This window comes from Salmo trutta, chromosome 2 (assembly GCF_901001165.1).
Source record: "Salmo trutta chromosome 2, fSalTru1.1, whole genome shotgun sequence".
NCBI classification, from domain to species: Eukaryota; Metazoa; Chordata; class Actinopteri; order Salmoniformes; family Salmonidae; genus Salmo; species Salmo trutta.
In genome coordinates, this window is record NC_042958.1 from 15074097 (window position 1) to 15094890 (window position 20794).

At 42.8% G+C, this 20794-nt stretch overlaps 2 protein-coding genes across 2 annotated transcripts; one reads left to right on the forward strand and one right to left on the reverse strand.

Annotated features, from left to right (window-relative positions):
• Window positions 1–461: 461 nt before the first annotated feature.
• Window positions 462–6784, reverse strand: LOC115151787 (lipase member H-like). Its single transcript, XM_029696014.1, has 12 exons — window positions 6720–6784; window positions 5708–5812; window positions 3712–3817; window positions 3322–3604; window positions 3111–3219; window positions 2899–3000; window positions 2669–2758; window positions 2418–2585; window positions 2185–2274; window positions 1986–2094; window positions 1645–1818; window positions 462–1404 (listed from the first exon to the last, which is right to left on the reverse strand). The coding sequence occupies exons 1-12, from the start codon at window positions 6721–6723 to the stop codon at window positions 1320–1322; spliced, it is 1425 nt and encodes a 474-aa protein (XP_029551874.1). The 5' UTR covers window positions 6724–6784; the 3' UTR covers window positions 462–1319.
• Window positions 6785–9313: 2529 nt separating this feature from the next.
• Window positions 9314–18959, forward strand: LOC115151793 (SH2 domain-containing protein 1B-like). The gene is made up of 4 exons (XM_029696028.1): window positions 9314–9813; window positions 18036–18099; window positions 18255–18423; window positions 18770–18959. Exons 1-4 carry the CDS (start codon window positions 9674–9676, stop codon window positions 18808–18810), a joined length of 414 nt encoding a protein of 137 aa, XP_029551888.1. The 5' UTR covers window positions 9314–9673; the 3' UTR covers window positions 18811–18959.
• Window positions 18960–20794: the final 1835 nt, after the last annotated feature.

Consider the following 20794-nt stretch of genomic DNA (forward strand, 5'->3'; position numbering starts at 1 on the left):
AAATAATAGATTACTTCAAATACCATGTTGGCAAGCTAGTGTAAGGTAGGAAAAGTCCCTTTTGAGCGTAGTAGTAAAAATGCATCTTACATGAGTACAGACAATTTGCTCATTACCTGTATTAATACTCAGTATTCCCCACAGCTCTCACCTGTACAGCTGTGTGTGAGCGCTTAAGGTCAGGTACAGAGGTGATCCTTGCTGATATTTAACATGTGCCTACTTCCACCTGGCCAAGTTACGGATAGGTCAGACTGCTATTCTATGGTCAGTGGAGACTGACCTGTGGATTGATGCCCCGCTGGACTAACCAGAGCTGACTGGGGAAGAGGATGCCCAGCTGTACAGCTGGATATCAAGTTGGGATAGTGCTTAGCAGAAACACAGGCAGGCCTTAACCTTTAACCCCACAAGAGCAAGCAGAGGTGATATGGGATCTGGCAGAGAATCCAGTCAGACGGTCACAGTGAAACGCACACAGCATTTATTTTAAATGTAGGTAGAAATACAAAGCCCATAAAAAATGTCTTTACACCACAGTACCATAGATTTTTTTACACAATAAAAACATCTTGACTTCTTAATCAATTTCCATTATTTCAAGTCTTTTTTCAGCTGCTCAGTTATGTCAGAGTTGCAATACAAATGGACAAGATAGTGACTCCCATACAAACCAGGAGCTACACTGAAGTTATAAGAGCTTATGACTGGCTATAGCAGGTTATGAATGCCCTCTGTCTGCATTAAATACAGAAATGTCATAGCAACACCACCATCCTTCATAAGGCAGAGAGCAGTCCAGAAAACCCTCATGATAAGATAAATCCCACTGATCAGCAGCATCATTATTAATGACTTCAATAATGTCTGTATGGTCCACCAGTGTTTTGTCCTCCCAAAGAACAATCGGAAGGCCCTTAACCCACACTGTAATCAGATCTGAAAGAACTGAAGAGCAGTCAGAAACATGGTGATGGCTCCACCTAGTCTCCACCTTCTATGCCATGTGTTCCACGGAGGGCCGAGTGTCTGCGGGTATTCACTCCTCCCTTGAATTAAAGTCACTGATTTTGTAAGAATTCCTCTCACCTGGTTGTCTAGTTATTTCCCTTTAAATGAAGACCTAAACAGCAGACACTAAGCCCTCCATGGAATGAGTTTGACACCCCTGGTATGCCAAAGCCTGGGATCCCGCAGCTTGGCTAGACAAGATGGGCAGTGTGAGGGTGAACGCGGTCAACTTTCTGCCCCTTTTGGTTCTGCATGTGTGACTGGGCAGGCCCTGTGTGTGTGTGAGGGGAGCGGTCTCCGGTGATGGCTCAGAGGCGAGGGTCGCAGGGCAGTGGGCGGAACGCCACCTCAATATTCTCCTCCATGATGATGTCATAGCGACACATCAGCGGGCTGGAGGGATGAGAAAAAAGGTTTAGTTGGAGAGAGAGGCGGGAGGGAGGCTGACTGGGGAGAGAGGCGGGAGGGAGGCTGACTGGGGAGAGAGGCGGGAGGGAGGCTGACTGGGGAGAGAGGCGGGAGGGAGGCTGACTGGGGAGAGAGGCGGGAGGGAGGCTGACTGGGGAGAGAGGCGGGAGGGAGGCTGACTGGGGAGAGAGGCGGGAGGGAAAAGTGTTTGTGGGGGTCTCTCACCTGTCGGGTTTCTCCAGGGGGGTGAGGCGGATGTGGAGAAGTCGGATTTTGTAGCGAGGGCCTATCATATTGCCGCTTGCGATGCGGAGGGATATCTTCTGGACGGGCTGCAGGTCCTCATCAAACTGGACCAACAGACGGGTGGAGGTGTACTGCTCAAACTTTAACCGCTTACTGTGGAGAGGAATGGAGAGGGTAAGTGGGATAGAGAGTTAAGGTCTTACTGTCATAAATGTGTATCTATATATATATATATATATATATATATATATATATATATATGTGTGTGTGTGTGTGTGTGTGTGTGTGTGTGTGTGTGTGTGTGTGTGTGTGTGACTTACCGGTCTATGCGTGCCTCACTGAAGTTCCTGCCACTGTGTAGTCTGAGGATGACGACTCCCCAGCGCAGGTACTGGTTCCATGTCACCATGTCCACCCTGTAGCTGGTCTCTACACACACAATTCATATTTGAGAAATCACTGCTATAGAAGCATTATGTATGTTAATCACTGATTGATAGTAAGGGGTGTGGGACTTACTTTGATAAGGCAACGTGGCAGTGGTGGTGAAATAGGCCTTGGTCTGACCCAATCGCAACAGAGTATCCCTCCACCTGCTGATGTTGTAACCTGGGGGGTAACCATGGATGCATCATTCAGGATGGTTGATATGGCAATCAAACTACTTGATAGATGATTTGATGACAAACACATTTTCCCATGTTTACAGATTGAGTGAGATTCTGGGTTTAGTTGGAAGACTGTCCTCTCACCTAGCATGGGACAGGGGGCGGGCTTAAAGGCTTCACACTGCAGACATCGTCCATCCAGGAAGTCGCTGTAGGAGGAGCAAGGGTAGGCTGTGAGGCTGCAGGTCCGGTTGAGAGCACACAGGTACAGGAACACCGAGCGCTGGTGGTCACACACGAAATACGACTTCCCTACGAAAGAGAGAAGTTGTGAGTTATTACATGAGTTATTGTGTGTGTGTGTGTGTGTGTGTGTGTGTGTGTGTTAGTCTCACCTGAGAAGATGGTCTTGGGGCAGCCTGGCTGATCAGATCCTCCATTGGCATAGTAGTCAATATGGCCGTGTTGACCTCCGAGACCAAATGCTACGTGAAAAAATAGGAAGATCCCAAAGTTACAGATAATACAGGACAACAGGAAATGTATACTTTTTTTAATCACAAAAACACATCTAGAGAATCCCTCACCCCCCGCACAAACACACACACAGCATGTCAGTACTTGCAGTTCATGTCAGTGTGTAGTACGTCTACAAACATGGCGTCTGAAGGGTCTAGTCTCTCCTCAGCAGTTGCTCCAGTGAACATGGGCCCTGCTGGGTCCAGACCTGGACAACAATGAATACATTAATACATAAATTAATTAAACCTTTCATGAATAAATTAAGTAATCAATCAATCAAATAGCAGCTTTTCAGTCACAAACAGTCTCTCCTACCTGTTATGCGGCCAATCTTGCCCTTCAGGTTTGCTCCTACGAACCCAGCTAGGTGAGCTCCTAGACTCACCCCGATCAGGTGGATTGAACTCAGAGGCGCTCCCTCCTCCTAAACACACACAGTGAACAATTAGCAACATTGACACAAGACTCGTAGAACAACTGATTAAAGAGTCACAGAAAACGAGCAATAACCCCCCCACACACACACCTGCATGCTGAGTATGAAGCCGGTGAGGTTGTTGGCAGCCTGTCGGGTGTTGGCTACAGCAGTGAAGTAGTTAAGGTTAGCAGCTCCTCTGTTCCAGTCCACCACCAGGATGTTCATGTCCTCCTGCTCAGACAGCAGCTGGACGATGTGGTCCACCCAGACCGGAGGGGCCCCGGTGGGCCGGTAGCCATGGATGACGAAGGCCGTGGGCAGGGAGAAGTTGAAGAGTGGCTGGTAGGACAGGTGGTGGTGGTTCACCTCTCTGCCGCAGCGCAGGTTAGACCTAGTGGAAGGAGGAGGGAAATACTTTATGTAGAAAATGTGTCATTTTTACTTTTTAACCGAACCGCAGACACAGAAATTCATGTTCACACACACACTCTAACCTACTTGGTGTAGAGCAGCAGCTTAACGTTCAGGGTGGTCCCAAGGAAGCACTCATGGAAGTCCAGGTCTGTAAAGTCATCACACAGTTCACCTACACCATTCTTCTGGCCTGGGGAGAGAAGGGGAGGATGTGCTCATTGATACCCTGCTAGGTCAGCGTCCGGTCATTCTGTGAACCCCAACGCATTCTTCTTCTATCCTAATGCATTTAAACATGAGCAGACAGCTGGTGAATGGAGACAGAGTGAATACTGAAGATTTGCATTTATAAAGATAGATAAGCACTGGCCTAACTCTGACCTCTTTACATTGCTATTCACCCCTACCATTCTGTCTCACTTTCTCCCCCTCCCCTAGCCACTGTTCTTTGTCACAGGTGAAAGGTTAAAGGTGCCGGTCTGAACCTTGCTCTGGAAAATTATCCTCCTCCTGTGGTTTGTTTTGCTTTGTGATACTGTAGTGTCCCTCCTTGACTGCAGCCAACCTTTGACTGTATGGTGCTAGGGGCTTTAGCCTTTTACCATGTAGCATTAACCACAAAACTGCATCATGAGTTTTACCATGTGGCATTGAGTGTCATGATTCGATAGCATTAGCATGTAGCTTGTTAACGTTCAAACCACATAAGTTATTAGTGTTAGCATGTAGGCTAGCTCCCAGTGTCATGCTAGCGGCTTTAGTGGTGATCCATGCTCTCTAATTAGCAGTTTGTCCTCTGCTGTTGCTCTCAATTGGATCATGGTGCTATAAAAAAGCAGCTCATCCTGTCACAGCTTTCTATCTTCCTCTGTGGCCCCAATCCCCTTTCTCAACAATCTTCCTGTCCTCAATTCATGACCCGTGACCTCACACAAGTAGACACACACACACTGCACACTCTAATTTCTCGACTCGGGGATCGTTGGGGAAGAGAAGGCACATACATGGCAGTTATTTGAGTCTGTTCTGGAGGGAGTGTAGAAAGATGTCTGAAACCTGAAGTCTGCTAACCCAGTGGTTCTCAAAACTCCTCAGGGACCCCTGTCGTTTTAACAAATTTGTTGTAGCTCTGAACTAATTCCAAATGTGGCCAATGTGCTCAATGCAGTTTCAGGTAGAAATGTGACTCATTTAACCTCCCCCGCACAGGACTAAGATTTAAGATCAAAGGCCTGATTACCTGCATGTCCACCAATGTTGTTTACATGTTGAAATGTCCCTGTGGTCTGTCTTACATAGAGAAAAGCCGTAGAAGCATTAAGACACGGATCAGTGAGCACCGCTGCAATATACGGACAGGTGAGACAAAAAACCCTGTTGCTGTTCATTTTGTACAAGTTGGACATCCTGTTAGTTCTCTGAGATACATTGGAATAGAAATGGTCAAGATGTCACGGAGGGGAGGAAGACGGAGAGGAAACTTCTTCAAAGGGAATCTTTCTGGATCCACAGTCACTTCTTGGTCTTAAAGAGGAAAATCGACTTAAAACCATTTTTATAGTTCCAAAATGTCCAAATGATTAGTGTACTTTTTTACCCAAATTGAATATTCTGTGTGTGTGTGTGTGTGTGTATATATATATATACAACTGTAAATATTGATCACATTCCTTGTGTATGGTCATATTTTGATGAATGTTGATATTTGATGAAGACCTACATGTCAAAACATTCTTATAATAAAATCACCTGGGAACATGAGCAGCAGTGTGCTGCGTTTCATTTTTTATTTTTCAGCTCTGCTTCACCTATTCAAGGGCTTGATGATTAGTTGACAAGTTGAATCAGGAGTGCTAGCTCTGGAATAGATGAAATACATGGAACGGCTGGAAGTCCCGGGGGAGAGGTTGGAGAAACACTGGGCTAACAGATGCGAGACAGAAAACAACACTTTTCTCTCTCTGTAAACTGTGTGCTGGGTTAAGAGGGATAGAGGGGTGATAGGGTCAGAACAGGCAGACCTCACACAACTAGCTCAACACCCACACACACACTTTCATCACGGAAATATGAGTCTTACCTTTGCAGAGCATGAGGGAGCCCACCAATCCAAGGAGTTGCCAGAGTAACATCCTTACAACCAAGAGAAAGGGAACGAAGGAGGAGATACTAGAGGGAGGTTTGTCTGAGAGAGGAAAGAATGGGAGCTCTTAGTAATACAGAGAGCAGGAGGGAGGGAGGGAGCAGGGGAGGGAAGAGCTAACTGACCATGACCAGAGCAGAGCAGAGCGAGAGATGTTGAGGTGACTAGATGTGTTGGGATCTGGGTTAACCAATAAAACTCCTGAGTAGAGCAACACACACCACTGCCAACAACACCCCACTCACTACACATCTCACTGTACACAGAGGAGAAGGATCGATGGAAGGAGAGAGACCAAGTACATCAGTATATAATAGTCTTTCTAACCGTATTTCTTTATTCCTACTTGATCCTATACTTTTTGGTCTTTGGTAATATTTAGTGCTAATAAAGCATGATTGACTTGTACTGCAAGAGGGGAAAGAGAAGGCTCAAGACCTGACATTTACTACTATTATCCTCTGTTTCCAATGAGTACCATGTACCTCCTAATCAGTGTTTCTCCATCTCTCCTTCATGCTCTATTCTCTTCATCGCTCTCTCATACTAATCTGCCACTATGTACTCAATACCATCAATCCCAACTCTTCCATACATGTGAGGACCTGGTGTCGCTGGCCAGGCCAGCCCAGGCAGGAGTGCTCTCTGTGGGGCAGCTGTGTTCTGACAGGAGCATCTCCCTATGGAGTTCCACATGAGCAGGGTTATTAATAGCATCAGAGCTGTGGTAACACTAACCAGCCCTGCCTATACCCACTATTTACTGGCTACAGCATTACATGTACATTATGGGCTTTAAATACATATCATTTAAAGGCAGAGTACAGGGCAGAGGCATCAAAAGCAACAAATCAGAAGCTGTCCAACCCTACTGGGGTGTGTGCCCATTTCCCTGGTTACCTCTGAGAATCTTTCATAATGGTCCAGACTGCAGGGCATGTATACTTACACATTTATAATGTATACTTATGAATACTTATTGTATGTCCCATTGCTGCCTGGTTCAAAGTTTCCCATCTAGTTGAACTTCAATTGTGTAGGCTAATACCAGTTGAGATGGTTTAGTTTAGGGGCCAACGCAGTGGCCTTCTGTTCATTCTGTAGACTTTGGGGGGCGATGATCTGGACCATGGACTGGGTAAGGGGTTGGTCTATGGAGTCTTAGACCACCAAGTTTAGGGCAGGGTCAGCCAGCATTCCTCCTGAAGAGCTATTCTCCAGGTGAGGAGCCAGGTTCAGATCATTCTCCAGGTGAGGAGCCAGGTTCAGATCATTCTCCAGGTGAAGAGCCAGGCTGAGACCACTACCAGGTGAAGAGCCAGGTTGAGGCCACTACCAGGTGGGGAGCCAGGCTGAGGCCACTACCAGGTGGGGAGCCAGGCTGAGGCCACTACCAGGTGAAGAGCCAGGCTGAGACCACTACCAGGTGAAGAGCCAGGCTGAGACCACTACCAGGTGAAGAGCCAGGCTGAGGCCACTACCAGGTGAAGAGCCAGGCTGAGTCCACTACCAGGTGAAGAGCCAGGCTGAGACCACTACCAGGTGAAGAGCCAGGCTGAGACCACTACCAGGTGAAGAGCCAGGCTGAGGCCACTACCAGGTGGGGAGCCAGGCTGAGGCCACTACCAGGTGAAGAGCCAGGCTGAGACCACTACCAGGTGAAGAGCCAGGCTGAGGCCACTACCAGGTGGGGAGCCAGGTCCAGCTCATTCTCCAGTTGAAGAGTCAGGTACTGATCATTCTCCAGGTGAAGAGCCAGGCTGAGTCCACTACCAGGTCATTCTGTTCCCCCTCTGGATGAAGATCTTAACCCTGAAGCCCCACCTTCCGTTGTCATCTGACTATGACGGGATAACACTGTAGACAGAGAGATTGTAGGCAACTGTGTGTGTCAAATCAAATGCATTTGTCACATGCTTTGTAAACAAAAGCTGTAGACTAACATTGAAATGCTTACTTACCATAGACTGGCTAAGTGGTTGGTCTATGGAGTTCAGGGCAGGGCCTACCAGCCTTCCTTCTAGCGCTTACCATCTGGTCAGCCCTGGTCAGAGACACGGATACACACACACACAGGTCAGAGAGAGTTATCCAGCAGGTCATAGCAAGTCTAACCTCAGTGGATGTTCTATGGTTAGTTAGTCAGTGATTAGTGTCATTAGGTGATTAGGTAATCAGAGATTAAACCTCTCAGAATATTAACCTATCTGGGGAACTAGAGCATGAGATAACCACTCAAACAAACTGTGTGTTTGTGTGTTGTAGTTCACCCTAACATCACCCACCCATTTTGTAGACCGTGATTCCATTTCCATTTATTTTGGGGGAACTCAGTTGGGGTCTCAATTTTTGCTGGTAATGCCATTGGTTACAGTTTTTTTGTAAACACACACACACACACACACACACACACACACACACACACACACACACACACACACACACACACACACACACACACACACACACACACACACACACACACACACACACACTACCTGATGATTGTGCCAGTTGAACTTTGTGGCTATCAGTATCCTTTGCGCACAAGTTGTTTGAAAAAGTAACTGTAATAATATTACTTGTTACATTACTCTGTTAGTCATAAAAGTAATGTGTTACCCCCAACACTGGTTACGGGGCATTCTGACTCTGGTTGAATAGAAGTAGGTTAATCAGTCTGTAAACACTGGAAAACGAAGTATGAGCTACTGTCCAGCAACTGAGTTATTTCGAGAGTGACTAGCAGCAACACTGATTATCTAACCTGGTGGTAGGTTAGGAGAATTAACATAACAGGTTAGAAGAATTAAGTTAAGGTTAGGAAGAGGGTTAGGGTTAGGTTATGTTCTCTTAACCTGTTACGAAATGTAACTTCCAGACCAGTTGTAGGTGTACTCCATCTACTGACAACCTTTCTTACCATCCCCCAACCTCGTTTTCCCGCTTTGACTGCCCAGTGCTCATGTCCACTTCACAAATAAAATCTTGCCCGAAGGCTTGAACTTGAGCAGGGAATGGAAGCGGGACCACAGAGCTCAGAAAGGTCAGCCCAGGGTAGCTTGGCTGCTTCTCGTCAGAACTGGTAAACTGGCCTACACTTACATGCCTTCATACATACATGCCTTCATTCCACAAGGGGGAAACTGTCTTCCTCTCAATAGCTAATCCGTTTAGAACCCACCAAGCGCATACTCTCTCTCTCTCTCTCTCTTTCTCAATTAAATTTTGAATTGAATTCAAGGGGCTTTATTGGCATGTTAAACATATGTTAACATTGCCAAAGCAAGTGAAGTAGATAATAAACAAAAGTGGAATAAACAATAAAAATGAACAGTAAACATTACAGTCACAACATTTCCAAAACAATAAAGACATTTCAAATGTCCTATTATGTGCAAAGTACAAAAGGGAAAATAAATAAACATAAATATGGTTGTATTCACAATGGTGTTTGTTCTTCACTGGTTGCCCTTTTCTTGTCTCTCTCTCTCTCTCTCTCTCTCTCTCTCTTTCACACACTTCCTGTGATCTTGTGGCCGCAGAGGCGTGTTTGAAAGAGGGTCTGTGAGATATTGAACCTTTGAAGAGTGTTCTCTGTCTGTGTCTGTCTGCTCTCACTGCAGATTATGGAAAGATTGGTTGATTGATTATCAGAGAGTAACTTTACCAACGCTACCTCTGCTAGCTTCTCTCTGGGGTGAGGAGACAGAGAACACAGGGAGAGGAGAGGACAGGCGAGAAAGAGAAGAGTGGAGTGAAGAAACAGGGGAGAATATCAAAAGAAGAGGTGAGGACTGACTGAGGAGAGTGGGAGGACCAGGCCTGAGTGGACGGATACAGGAAGAGAGGTAGAGAGGGAGGGTGTTGACCCCCTGTTGCCCCGCTGTTGGGATAGTTATAATGGCATCGCCTCTACTGATGTACCATGGGGCGATCAGTAAACTGGACTGTGAGGATCTGCTGGGGAAGAGGGGGAAGGATGGAGCCTACCTCATCAGAGACAGTGAAACCATCCAAGGAGCCATGTGCCTGTGTGTCTAGTGAGTATTACACTCCTTGTTCTTTTTACAGAAATGTAGGACGTTTAATGTACACCAATCCATCGTCCAAGCATTTTATAAATGCTTTATAGAATCCATCCTAGTTTTAATATTGTAGGGTGGTTTGGTGCTCTAGGGAACACTAGTCAGTACTCATTGGAGAAAGCCAGGAACCCCTGTGACATCTATAAAAAAAAATTGTGAGGAAGAAGGGTAACATATAACCTTACACATTACACACTCCATGATCAGTACAGCCCCCTACCCTCCATGGCTAAATGTATGTGGACACCTGCTCGTCAAACATGGGCATTAATATGGAGTTGTTCCCCCCTTTGCTGCTATAACAGCGTCCACTCTTCTTGGAAGGCTTTCCACTAGATGTTGAAACATTGCTGCAGGGACTTGCTTCCATTCATCCAGAAGAGCATTAGTGAGGTCGGGCACTAATGTTGGGCGTTTAGGCCTGTCTCGCAGTCAGCATTCCAATTCATCCCAAAGGTGTTCGATGGAGTTGAGGTCAGGGATCTGTGCAGGTCAGTCAAGTTCTTCCACATCAATCTCAACAAACCGTTTATGTATGGACCTCGCTTTGTGCATGGGTGTATTGTCATGCTGAAACAGGAAAGAACCTTCCCCAAACTGTTACCACAGAGTTGGAAGCACAGAATTGTCTAGAATGTCATTGTATGCTGTAGCATTAAGATTTCCCTTCACTGGAACTAAGGGGCCTAGCCTGAACCATGAAAAACAGCCCCAGACCATTATTCTTCCTCCGTCAAACTTTATAGTTGGCACGATGTATTCGGGCAGGTAGTGGTCTCCTGGCATCTGCCAAACCAAGATTCATCCACCGGAACGCCAGATGGTGAAGTGTGATTCATCACTCCAGAGAATGCGTTTCCACTGCTCCAGATCCCAATAGTGGTGAGCTTTACACCACTCCAGCTGACGCTTCGCATTGCGCATGGGGATCTTAGGCTTATATGCGGCTGATTGGCCATGGAAACCCATTTCATGAAACTCCCGATGAACAGTTATTGTGCTGACGTTGCTTCCAGAGGCAGTTTGGAACTCTGTATTGAGTGTTGCAACTGAGGACAGATGATTTTTACGAGATATGCGCTTCAGCACTCTGGGCTGTCCCATTCTGTGAGTTTGTGTGGCCTACCACGTCGTGACTGAGACGTTGTTACTCCTACATGTTTCCACTTCATAATAACAGCACTTACAGTTGACCGGGGCAGCTCTAGCAGGGCAGAAATCTGATGAACTGACTTGTTGGAAAGGTGGCATCCTATAACGGTGACATGTTGAAAGTCATTCTATTTTTTATTATTATTATATATATTTTTTGCATATAGATTGTGGCTTCCATCAATGTAATTGTCTCCATCATTTCCAATCCCCCATATATTTTCCCCAAACCCTGCCACCCCTCCCCTAATTGGAGTAAACTAGTGGACAACAACACTTAGGCTTCTACTTCCAGCTTATACATACTATATACATTTTACGGATACAGTATATATTAAAATAATTATATTTTGTTTGTTTTTAGTCCCATCCTTCAGCTACACTCAACCCCTCCCATCGATCTCTGAACACCATCCAGTTTCTATTTGCCATATATTTTCAACTGTGCTATGATGTTTCACAAAAGATCTGAACATTTCTAATCTTACAGATTCTACATATTTTAAATTAAAGATAAACATTTTTGCTAAGAGTACTATTATAGTATTGGTCGATTGACTATGACTTTTTAAATCACCCTTCAGTGCTATTTACAGAGTTAGCTCCAGGTAAATGTTGCAATTCTTCAGCCATTCCTGAACCTGCGACCAAAAACTGAAAATGATCTAATGATTCTGTCTCTTCGCAGCTAAATCTGCAGAACTGTATCCCCCATATATATAACATTCTATTGGTTGCAATAATTTTGTATAATAATTTAAATGGAAAAACTCTAAGTTTTGAATCCAGTTGTTTTGTGTATCAATTCATAAACCATGTGTCATGGAATCGGTACATTGAAAATCTCTTCCCAACTATTTTGCAATCTATATGGCACAGCTGTAAATGTTTTGGTCCTTAAATGAAACTGGTATACTTTTTTATTTATCACAATTTTCTTTAGCCAATTTTGGTCTTTAATGCAGGGCAGACAGACAAGTTCCTTACTTTCTCCCCCTTCCACTTGCCTCTTCCATTTTTGCAGTAATGCTGCAATTAGTTGGTTGTAATTTTGAATAGAGCAGACATTTACATATATTTTTGTTAGCTGCATGTGTGACATATTATATCAATAGTCCCGTTTCATTTTGTCTGCCTTGCCATTCCAAATAAAATGGAATATTTTTTGCTCATATAATTCAAAAAACGGTTTGCTAGGTGTAGCCATGGCCATAAGCAAATAGGTAAACTGGGATATGACTAAAGAGTTAATCAGGGTGATTTTTCCACAAATAGGCAGGTATTTTCCTTTCCACAGTAGCAAGGTCTTATTTATTTTGCTAACTTACTATAAAAATGTATTGTAGTGAGAGCATTTCTTTCTTTCAGCATATGAACACTGAGTATGTGCACTTCACCATCAGACCATTTTATTGGTAAACTATACGGTAATGTAAAAGTTATATATATTTTTTGTGATCCAATACGTAATATGGTACATTTATCATAATTTGATTGTAACCCAGAAAGGTTAGAAAATGTATATAGATCCTCTATGAGGCTGTGGAGGGATCCAAATTGTGGATTTAAAAGTAAACATGAATCATCACCGTACAATGACACCTTTGTTTTTAAGCACTGGATTTCTGGGCCCTTGATAGAATTATTGGATCTGATTTTAATAGCTAACATTTTGATGCCATAATAAATAGATACGCCGATAGTGGACACCCTTGTTTTACTCCTCTTGACAGTTTAATACTTTCTGGGAAATATACATTATTTACTATTTTACACCTAGTGTTACTATATATATATATATATATATATATATATATATATATATATATATATATATATATAACTTTAACCCATTGTATAAGAGATTTTTCAAAATTGAAATATTCCAGAAATGTATATATAAATTCCAGTCGTACTTTATCAAAAGCCTTTTTAAAGTCAGCTATAAATACCATGTTTCACTGATTTTTCATAGTGTTCTATTGTTTCCAGTCCTTGTCTTATATTATCTCCAATTTATTGTCCATGTAAAAAACCTGTCTGATTAGGATGATTAATATACGACAATACCTTTTTAATTCTATGCGCTATGCATTTTTCTATAATTATTTTGCATCACAACACTGAAGTGTAAGGGGCCTCCAATCTTTTAAATGGACTGGATCTTTATATTTACCACTTGGGTCCTGTTTCAGTAATAATGAAATCAGACCTTGTTGAGTATCTAATAATCTACCATTTTTATAGGAGTGGTTAAAACATGCTAATAATGGTCCTCTGAGTACATCAAAAAAGGTTTGGTATACCTCAACTTGTATGCCATCCAGCCCTAGACTTTTCCCAGACTTAAAGGCTTTAATTGCATCAAGAAGTTCCTCCTCTGTAATTTGGCATTCACATTATTCTTTCTGTACAGCTGTTAATTTTACATTATTAATAGGGAAAAAATCTTTACAATTAACTTTGGTTAGTGGAGATGAAAGGAAAACATATGTTTAAAGTACTTTGCTTACTTTGCTTCTTTCAAAATATCATTTGGTGAACATGGGTGACTCCGTCATTTGTAACAAGTTTCAGTCAATTCTTTTTGTGAGTATTTCTATGTTGAAGATGAAAAAATAATTTGCTGCATTTTCCCCCATATTCCATCCAGTTCGCTTTATTGTTATAAAATATTCTTTCTTGAATAAGTTCCTCCATTTCTTTTTGTTTTTCCTCTAACTTATTCTTATTCTATGGTACAGATTTTATTGATATATATATATCTACTGCCAATGTGTGTCTCTGGAGATTGTATGTCTGTGTGCTCGATTTTGTACACCTGTCAGCAATGGGTGTGGCTGAAATTTTAAGGGATTTCCACATACTTTTGGCCATGTACAGTCATGGCCAAAGGTTTTGAGAATGACAAATATTAATTTTCACAAAGCCTGCTGCCTCAGTGTCTTTAGACATTTTTGTCAGATGTTACTATGGAATACTGAAGTATAATTACAAGCATTTCATATGTGTCACAGGATTTTATTGACAATTACATGAAGTTGATGCAAAGAGTAAACTTTTGCAGTGTTGACCCTTCTTTTTCAAGACCTCTGCAATCCGCCCTGGCATGCTGTCAATTAACTTCTGGGCCACATCCTGACTGATGGCAGCCCATTCTTACATAATCAATGCTTGGAGTTTGTCAGAATTTGTGGGTTTTTGTTTGTCAACCCGCCTCTTGAGGATTGACCACAAGTTCTCAATGGGATTAAGGTCTGGGGAGTTTCCTGGCCATGGACCCAAAATATCGATGTTTTGTTCCCCGAGCCACTTAGTTATCACTTTTGCCTTATGGCAAGGTGCTCCATCCTGCTCGAAAAGTCATTGTTCGTCACCAAACTGTTCCTGGATGGTTGGGAGAAGTTGCTCTCAGAGGATGTGTTGGTAGCATTCTTTATTCATGGCTGTGTTCTTAGGAAAAATTGTGAGTGATCCCAATCCCTTGGCTGAGAAGCAACCCCACACATGAATGGTCTTAGGATGCTTTACTGTTGGCATGACACAGGACTGATGGTAGCGCTCACCTTGTCTTCTCCGGACAAGCTTTTTCCGGATGCCCCAAACAATCGGAAAGGGGATTCATCAGAGAAAATTACTTTACCCCAGTCCTCAGCAGTCCAATCCCTGTACCTTTTGCAGAATATCAGTCTGTCCCTGATGTTTTTCCTGGAGAGAAGTGGCTTCTTTGCTGCCCTTATTGACACCAGGCCATCCTCCAAAAGTCTTCGCCTCACTGTGTGTGCAGATGCACTCACACCTGCCTGCTGCCATTCCTGAGCAAGCTCTGTACTGGTGGTGCCCCGATCCCGCAGCTGAATCAACTTTAGGAGATGGTCTTGGTGCTTGCTGGACTTTCTTGGGCGCCCCTGAAGCCTTCTTCACAACAATTGAACCGCTCTCCTTGAAGTTCTTGATGATCCGATAAATGGTTGATTTAGGTGCAATCTTACTGGCAGCAATATCCTTGCCTTTGAAGCCCTTTCTGTGCAACGCAATGATGACGGCACGTGTTTCCTTGCAGGTAACCATGGTTGACAGAGGAAGAAGAATGATTCCAAGCACCACCCTCCTTTTGAAGCTTCCAGTCTGTTATTCGAACTCAATCAGCATGACAGAGTGATCTCCAGCCTTGTCCTCATCAACACTCACACCTGTGTTAATGAGAGAATCACTGACATGATGTCAGCTGGTCCTTTTGTGGCAGGGCTGGAATGCAGTGGAAATGTTTTTTTGGTATTCAGTTCATTTGCATGGCAAAGTGGGACTTTGCAATTAATTGCAATTCATCTGATCACTCTTCGTAACATTCTGGAGTATATGCAAATTGCCATCATACAAACTGAGGCAGCAGACTTTGTGAAAATTAATATTTGTGTCATTGTCAAAACTTTTGGCCACGACTGTAGTGTATACCGGTAGATCTCTGGCATATAAGTCTAAGAGAGCAGCTTCTACATAGTTTTGTGCTATTATCTATCAAACATTGAAGTTTTTATTTGTATATAATATGTATACACTGAGTGCACAAAACATTAGGAACACCTTCCCAATATTGATTTGCTCCCCCTTTTGCCCTCAGAAAAGCCTCAATTCATCAGGGCATGGATTCTACAAAGTGTCGAAAGCGTTCCACAGGGATGCCGGCCCGTGTTTTCCCATAGTTGTGTCAAGTTGGCTGGATGTCCTTTTGGTGGTAGACCATTCTTGATACATACGGGAAACTTTTGTGTGTGAAAAGCCTAGCAGTGTAGCACTCAAACCGGTGCACCTGGCACCATACCCCGATCAAAGGCACTTCAATCTTTTGTTTTGCCAATTCACCCTCTGAATGGCACACATACACAATCCATGTCTCAATTGTCTCAAGGCTTAAAAATCCTTCTTTAACCTGTCTCCTCCCCTTCATCTACACAGATTGAAGTGGATTTAACAGGTGACATCAATAAGGGATCGTAGCTTTCACCTGGTCAGTCTATGTCATGGAAAGAGCAGGTGTTCCTAATATTTTGTACACTCTGTGCATAGCCTGTGATTGCATAGATTGCTTCTAATCTAATCTATTATACTGTACATGTTTTTGTGTTCTATGTTTCTATGATGTCATGGATCTTGTATGTATCAACATGTCACCACACAGAAATTCCCTCTCAGGAAATACAAGTTACTTGAATCTTAAATTATTACATTAAAAGGTTTGGACACACCTACTCATTGCAGGACTTTTATTTATTTTTACTATTTTCTACATTGTAGAATAATAATGAAGACATCAAAACTATGAAATAACACATATGGAATCATGTAGTAACCAAAAAAGTGTTAAACAAATCAAAATATATTTGAGATTTGAGATTCTTCAAAGTAGCCACCCTTTGCCTTGATGACAGCTTTGCACACTCTTGGCATTCTCTCAGCCAGCTTCATGATGTAGTCACCTGGAATGCATTTCAATTATCAGGTGTGCCTTCTTAAAAGTTAATTTGTGGAATTTCTTTCCTTATTAATGCGTTTGAGCCAATCAGTTGTGTTGTGACAAGTCAGGGTTGGTATACAGAAGATAGCTCTATTTGGTAAAAGACCAAGTGTCACGTGTGCTCCCTCTCTGGCCTCTAGGTCACCAGGCTGCTGTTTATTGCGCACACCTGTCACGCGCATCAGCGCCTAATGACACTCACCTGGACTCCATCACCTCCTTGATTACCTGCCCTATTTGTGTCACTCCCTTTGGTTCATTCCCCTGCTGTTGTTTCTGTTTCATGTCGGTATGTGGTAGTGTTTCTTGTTTTGTATTATGTTCCGTTTCTTTATTAAATATTCAGTCACTGTACTTGCTTCCTGACTCTCAGTGCACATTGCTACACCAAGTCCATATTATGGCAAGAACAGCTAAAATAAGCAAAGAGAAATGACAGTCCATCATTACTTTAAGACATGAAGGTCAGTCATTATGCAAAAACCATCAAGCGCTATGATGAAACTGGCTCTAATGAGGACCGCCACAGGAAAGGAAGACCTGCAGCAGAGGTACTTCTGCTGCAGAGGAAAAGTTCATTAGATTTACCAGCCTCAGAAACTGCAGTCCAAATAAACGCTTCACAGAGTTCAAGTAATCAACTGTTCAGAGGAGACTACGTGAATCTGGCCTTCATGGTCGAATTGCTGCAAAGAAAACACTACTAAAGGACTCCAATAAGAAGAGACTTGCTTGGGCCAAGAAACATGAGCAAAGGACATTAGATCAGTGGAAATCTGTCCTTTGGTCTGATGAGTCCAAATGTTAGATTTTTGGTTCCAACCACCGTGTCTGAGACACAGAGTACGTGAACAGATGATCTCCGCGTGTGTGGTTCTCACCGTGAAGCATGTAGTAGGAAGTTTGATGATGCAGGTGACACTGTCTGTGATTTAGTTAGAATTCAAGGCACATTTTGCAGCGATACGCATCCCATCTGGTTTGCGTTTAGTGGAACTATAAAAAAAAATTCAACAGGACAATGACCCAACACACCTCCAGGCTGTGTGAGGGCTATTTGACCAAGAAGGAGAGTGATGGAGTACTGCATCAGATGACCTGGCCTCCACAATCAATCACCCGATCTCAAACCAATTGAGATGGTTTGGGATGAGTTGGACCGCAGAGTGAAGGAAAAGCAGCCAACAAGTGCTCAGCATATGTGGGAACTCCTTCAAGACTGTTGGAAAAGCATTCCAGATGAAGCTGGTTGTTAGAATGCAAAGAGTCTGCAAAGCTGTCATCAAGGCAAAGGGTAGCTACTTTGAAGAATCTCAAATATAAAGTATATTTTGATTTGTTTAGCACTTTTTTGGTTACTACATGATTCCATATGTGTTATTTCATAGTTTTGATGTCGTCACCATTATTCTACAATGTAGAAAATTGTAAAAATAAAGAAAAACCCTTGAATGAGTAGGTGTGTTCATATGTTTGACTGGTGCTGTATTTGTGTGTTGTGTTTCTGCAGTAAAAAGAAGGTGGTGTATACCTACAGAATCCTCCAGACCCACACTGGAAGCTACACCCTGCAGGTACACCCTGTGTGTGTGTGTGTGTGTGTGTGTGTGTGTGTGTGTGTGTGTGTGTGTGTGTGTGTGTGTGTGTGTGTGTGTGTGTGTGTGTGTGTGTGTGTTCGTGTTCGTTTGTGTGTGTGTGTGTTTCTGATGGTCTGACTGTCTGTGTGTAGACAGCGTCTGGTGTAGAGGAGAAATTCTTTAAGACGTTAGAGGAGCTGGTCCGCCATTATAAGCGTCGGGGGCAGGGATTGGCTCAGCATCTGCGCCACTCAGTCAAGAGGAAGACACTGCTACAACTTCCCGCCCCCAATGTCATCGACGAGGTGCCTGATTATGAAAGTAAGTAACATTGTCTGTCTATTAGTTTCACTTCCATCTGTCACTGACTTTTTTCAGACCTTTATCAGATGTCCAGATCGTTATCAGGACGGCAGGGTAGTATAGTGGTTAGTGCATTGGACTAGTAACTGAAAGGTTGCAAGTTTGAATCACCGAGCTGACAAGGTACAAATCTGTCGTTCTGCCCCTGAACAAGGCAGTTAACCCACTGTTCCTAGGCCGCATTGAAAATAGGAATTTGTTCTTAACTGACTTGTCTAGTTAAATAAAGGTAAAAAATAAAAATAATCATCCTTAAATAGCCACTCACTACTTGTGTCCTTTTCTCTGTCCCTCTCTTGTCTAGATGTGGATGTATCAGACTACGTTGTTGTCCTGCCCTCTTGATTCAGCAGCCCACCCCTGACCTACATCATCTATGAGCCTGTAAATATCTAGGTGTGGTGCCTTCAGGCAGGTTGTGTGTTTTTTAATCCTGATGCCAGGGGTGGACTGGTCATATTTGAGCCCATAGGGCCTGTCTAATTCATATATATTTTTTAGTTAAATTATCATTATCTGGCTAATAATTGGGGCCTCAAAGTACAAAAATTGGGCTGGTGTATTAAAAATGCCAGGGCTGATTTTTGGTCTCAGTCCGCCTCTGCCTAATGCAATGTGTTGTGTGCTGTTGTGTGTTCCAGGGCTACTGAGATTGTCAGAGAGAATAGTGTTTGTGTGGTTGTTGAAGTGGAAGTTAAAATCACATTTTATTTTCACATGCACGGAATACAACGGGTGTAGACTTTACCGTGAAATGCTTGCTTACGAGCCCTTCCCAACTATGCTGAGTCAAAAAAATATATATATTTATATACTATACAATATATAGAAACACAAGGAAGAAAAAAAACAAGAATGAAGCTATATCATAAAAATATTTGGTGGGTGCTTATATTTGTCCTATCTTACACATCTATAAGTGTGTATTAATACACGTGTGTGAATTGGAAATTCGTTTTTTGCATATTCCACTCTCCCGGAGACACCTTCGGAGAGTGGGGTAACAGGGAGTACCAGTATCAGTACCATATCAATGTGTAGAAGTATGAGGTTTTTGAGGTAGATATGTACATAAAGGCAGGGTAAAGTGACTAGGCATCAGGATAGATAATAATGAGAGTGAAATAAAGAACAGAGCAGCATATGTGTGTTTGTGCGTGTGTGTGTGTGGCGTCAGTATGCGTGTATGTGCTGTATTTAAATGTATGTGGGTTTGTGTGAGTCAGTGTATGTATAATATGTATATATCATCTTGTGAGTGAATAATATCAGTGCACACACACTCCACAGAAACATCCCTTATGACAGTTGTCATTCATTGTATGAATTTAGAAACATGAATATGTTTTTGTCACTATGGCATTCCGAATAGAGTTTATTTACTTCAGCATTTCAATAAAGTTGTAAAGATTTAGGCCTACTCTGGATAAGACTAAGCTGTAATGTGTAAATGTTCCTAGCTTAAATTAAAAAAGTTTGTAAATGCCAGTTTTTATCTACTTTGTCCCTAACTAAATTAAAATGCTGTTATGTAACCAACTGTGTGTTTTTGTAACATAAACCAACAACCTCCCCCACCCTACTCAGTCTGGGCTACACAGACATACACACTCATGCTCACACACATCCACTTGTTTTTGTCACACTTGTTTTCTCACCTCTCTACAAGGTCCCCTGCTGTAGTGTGTTTCACTTTCAGCCAGCCTTCTCTGAACCAGAAGACACTGGGGTGTAATCATTACGTCTTGCAACAGAAACCGTTTACCATCTAAAAACCAAATGGGAGCAAACGGAACGAAACGGGGATAGACCTACCTGAATGTGTCCAATATGCACTCTTTTTCGTTGCAAAGTGGTTTCTGTGTCGAGAAATGGTTTCTGTTGCAAAACACTTTGCAACGTACAAAACATTTTGCAACAGAATATGCGTAATGAATACACCCCTGATCACCAAATATCTATTAATTAATTAGGTGGGACTTGCGACTCTTCTTATAATTCTTCTGCACGCTACTCCTCTTACACCGTTTAAGCTAGAAACGCCGTTCAAACTTTAAAACATGCGGACTAGTCTGCATTGAGTTGCTTACATTATTTTGACTTTTTAAAATATTTGATACTTTTTAAACTATTGAACTTTTTGGGGGGTTTTTTGTCTTCCATCCACTTTCATGGCATTTCCTCAACATTCTAAAACTCATGACTTCAACATTCACTGTAAACAATGTGTAACGGCTGTCGTCATGTAGAGAAGACCAAGGTGCAGTGGAGTGAGTGTTCATCATAAGAATTTAATAGACCAACGTGAACACTTTACAAAAAACAAGAA

Bases quoted from the DNA above. Each gene is read 5' to 3' on its own strand.
- LOC115151793 (XM_029696028.1), top strand. From the start codon at position 9,674: ATGGCATCGCCTCTACTGATGTACCATGGGGCGATCAGTAAACTGGAC. The intron at 18,100-18,254 runs GTACACCCTGTG...GTCTGTGTGTAG, and splicing joins CTGGAAGCTACACCCTGCAG to ACAGCGTCTGGTGTAGAGGA. The intron at 18,424-18,769 runs GTAAGTAACATT...TCTCTTGTCTAG, and splicing joins CGAGGTGCCTGATTATGAAA to ATGTGGATGTATCAGACTAC.
- LOC115151787 (XM_029696014.1), bottom strand. The intron at 2,586-2,668 runs GTGAGACTAACA...TCTCTTTCGTAG, and splicing joins CCCCAAGACCATCTTCTCAG to GGAAGTCGTATTTCGTGTGT. The intron at 2,095-2,184 runs GTAAGTCCCACA...TTGTGTGTGTAG, and splicing joins TGCCACGTTGCCTTATCAAA to AGACCAGCTACAGGGTGGAC.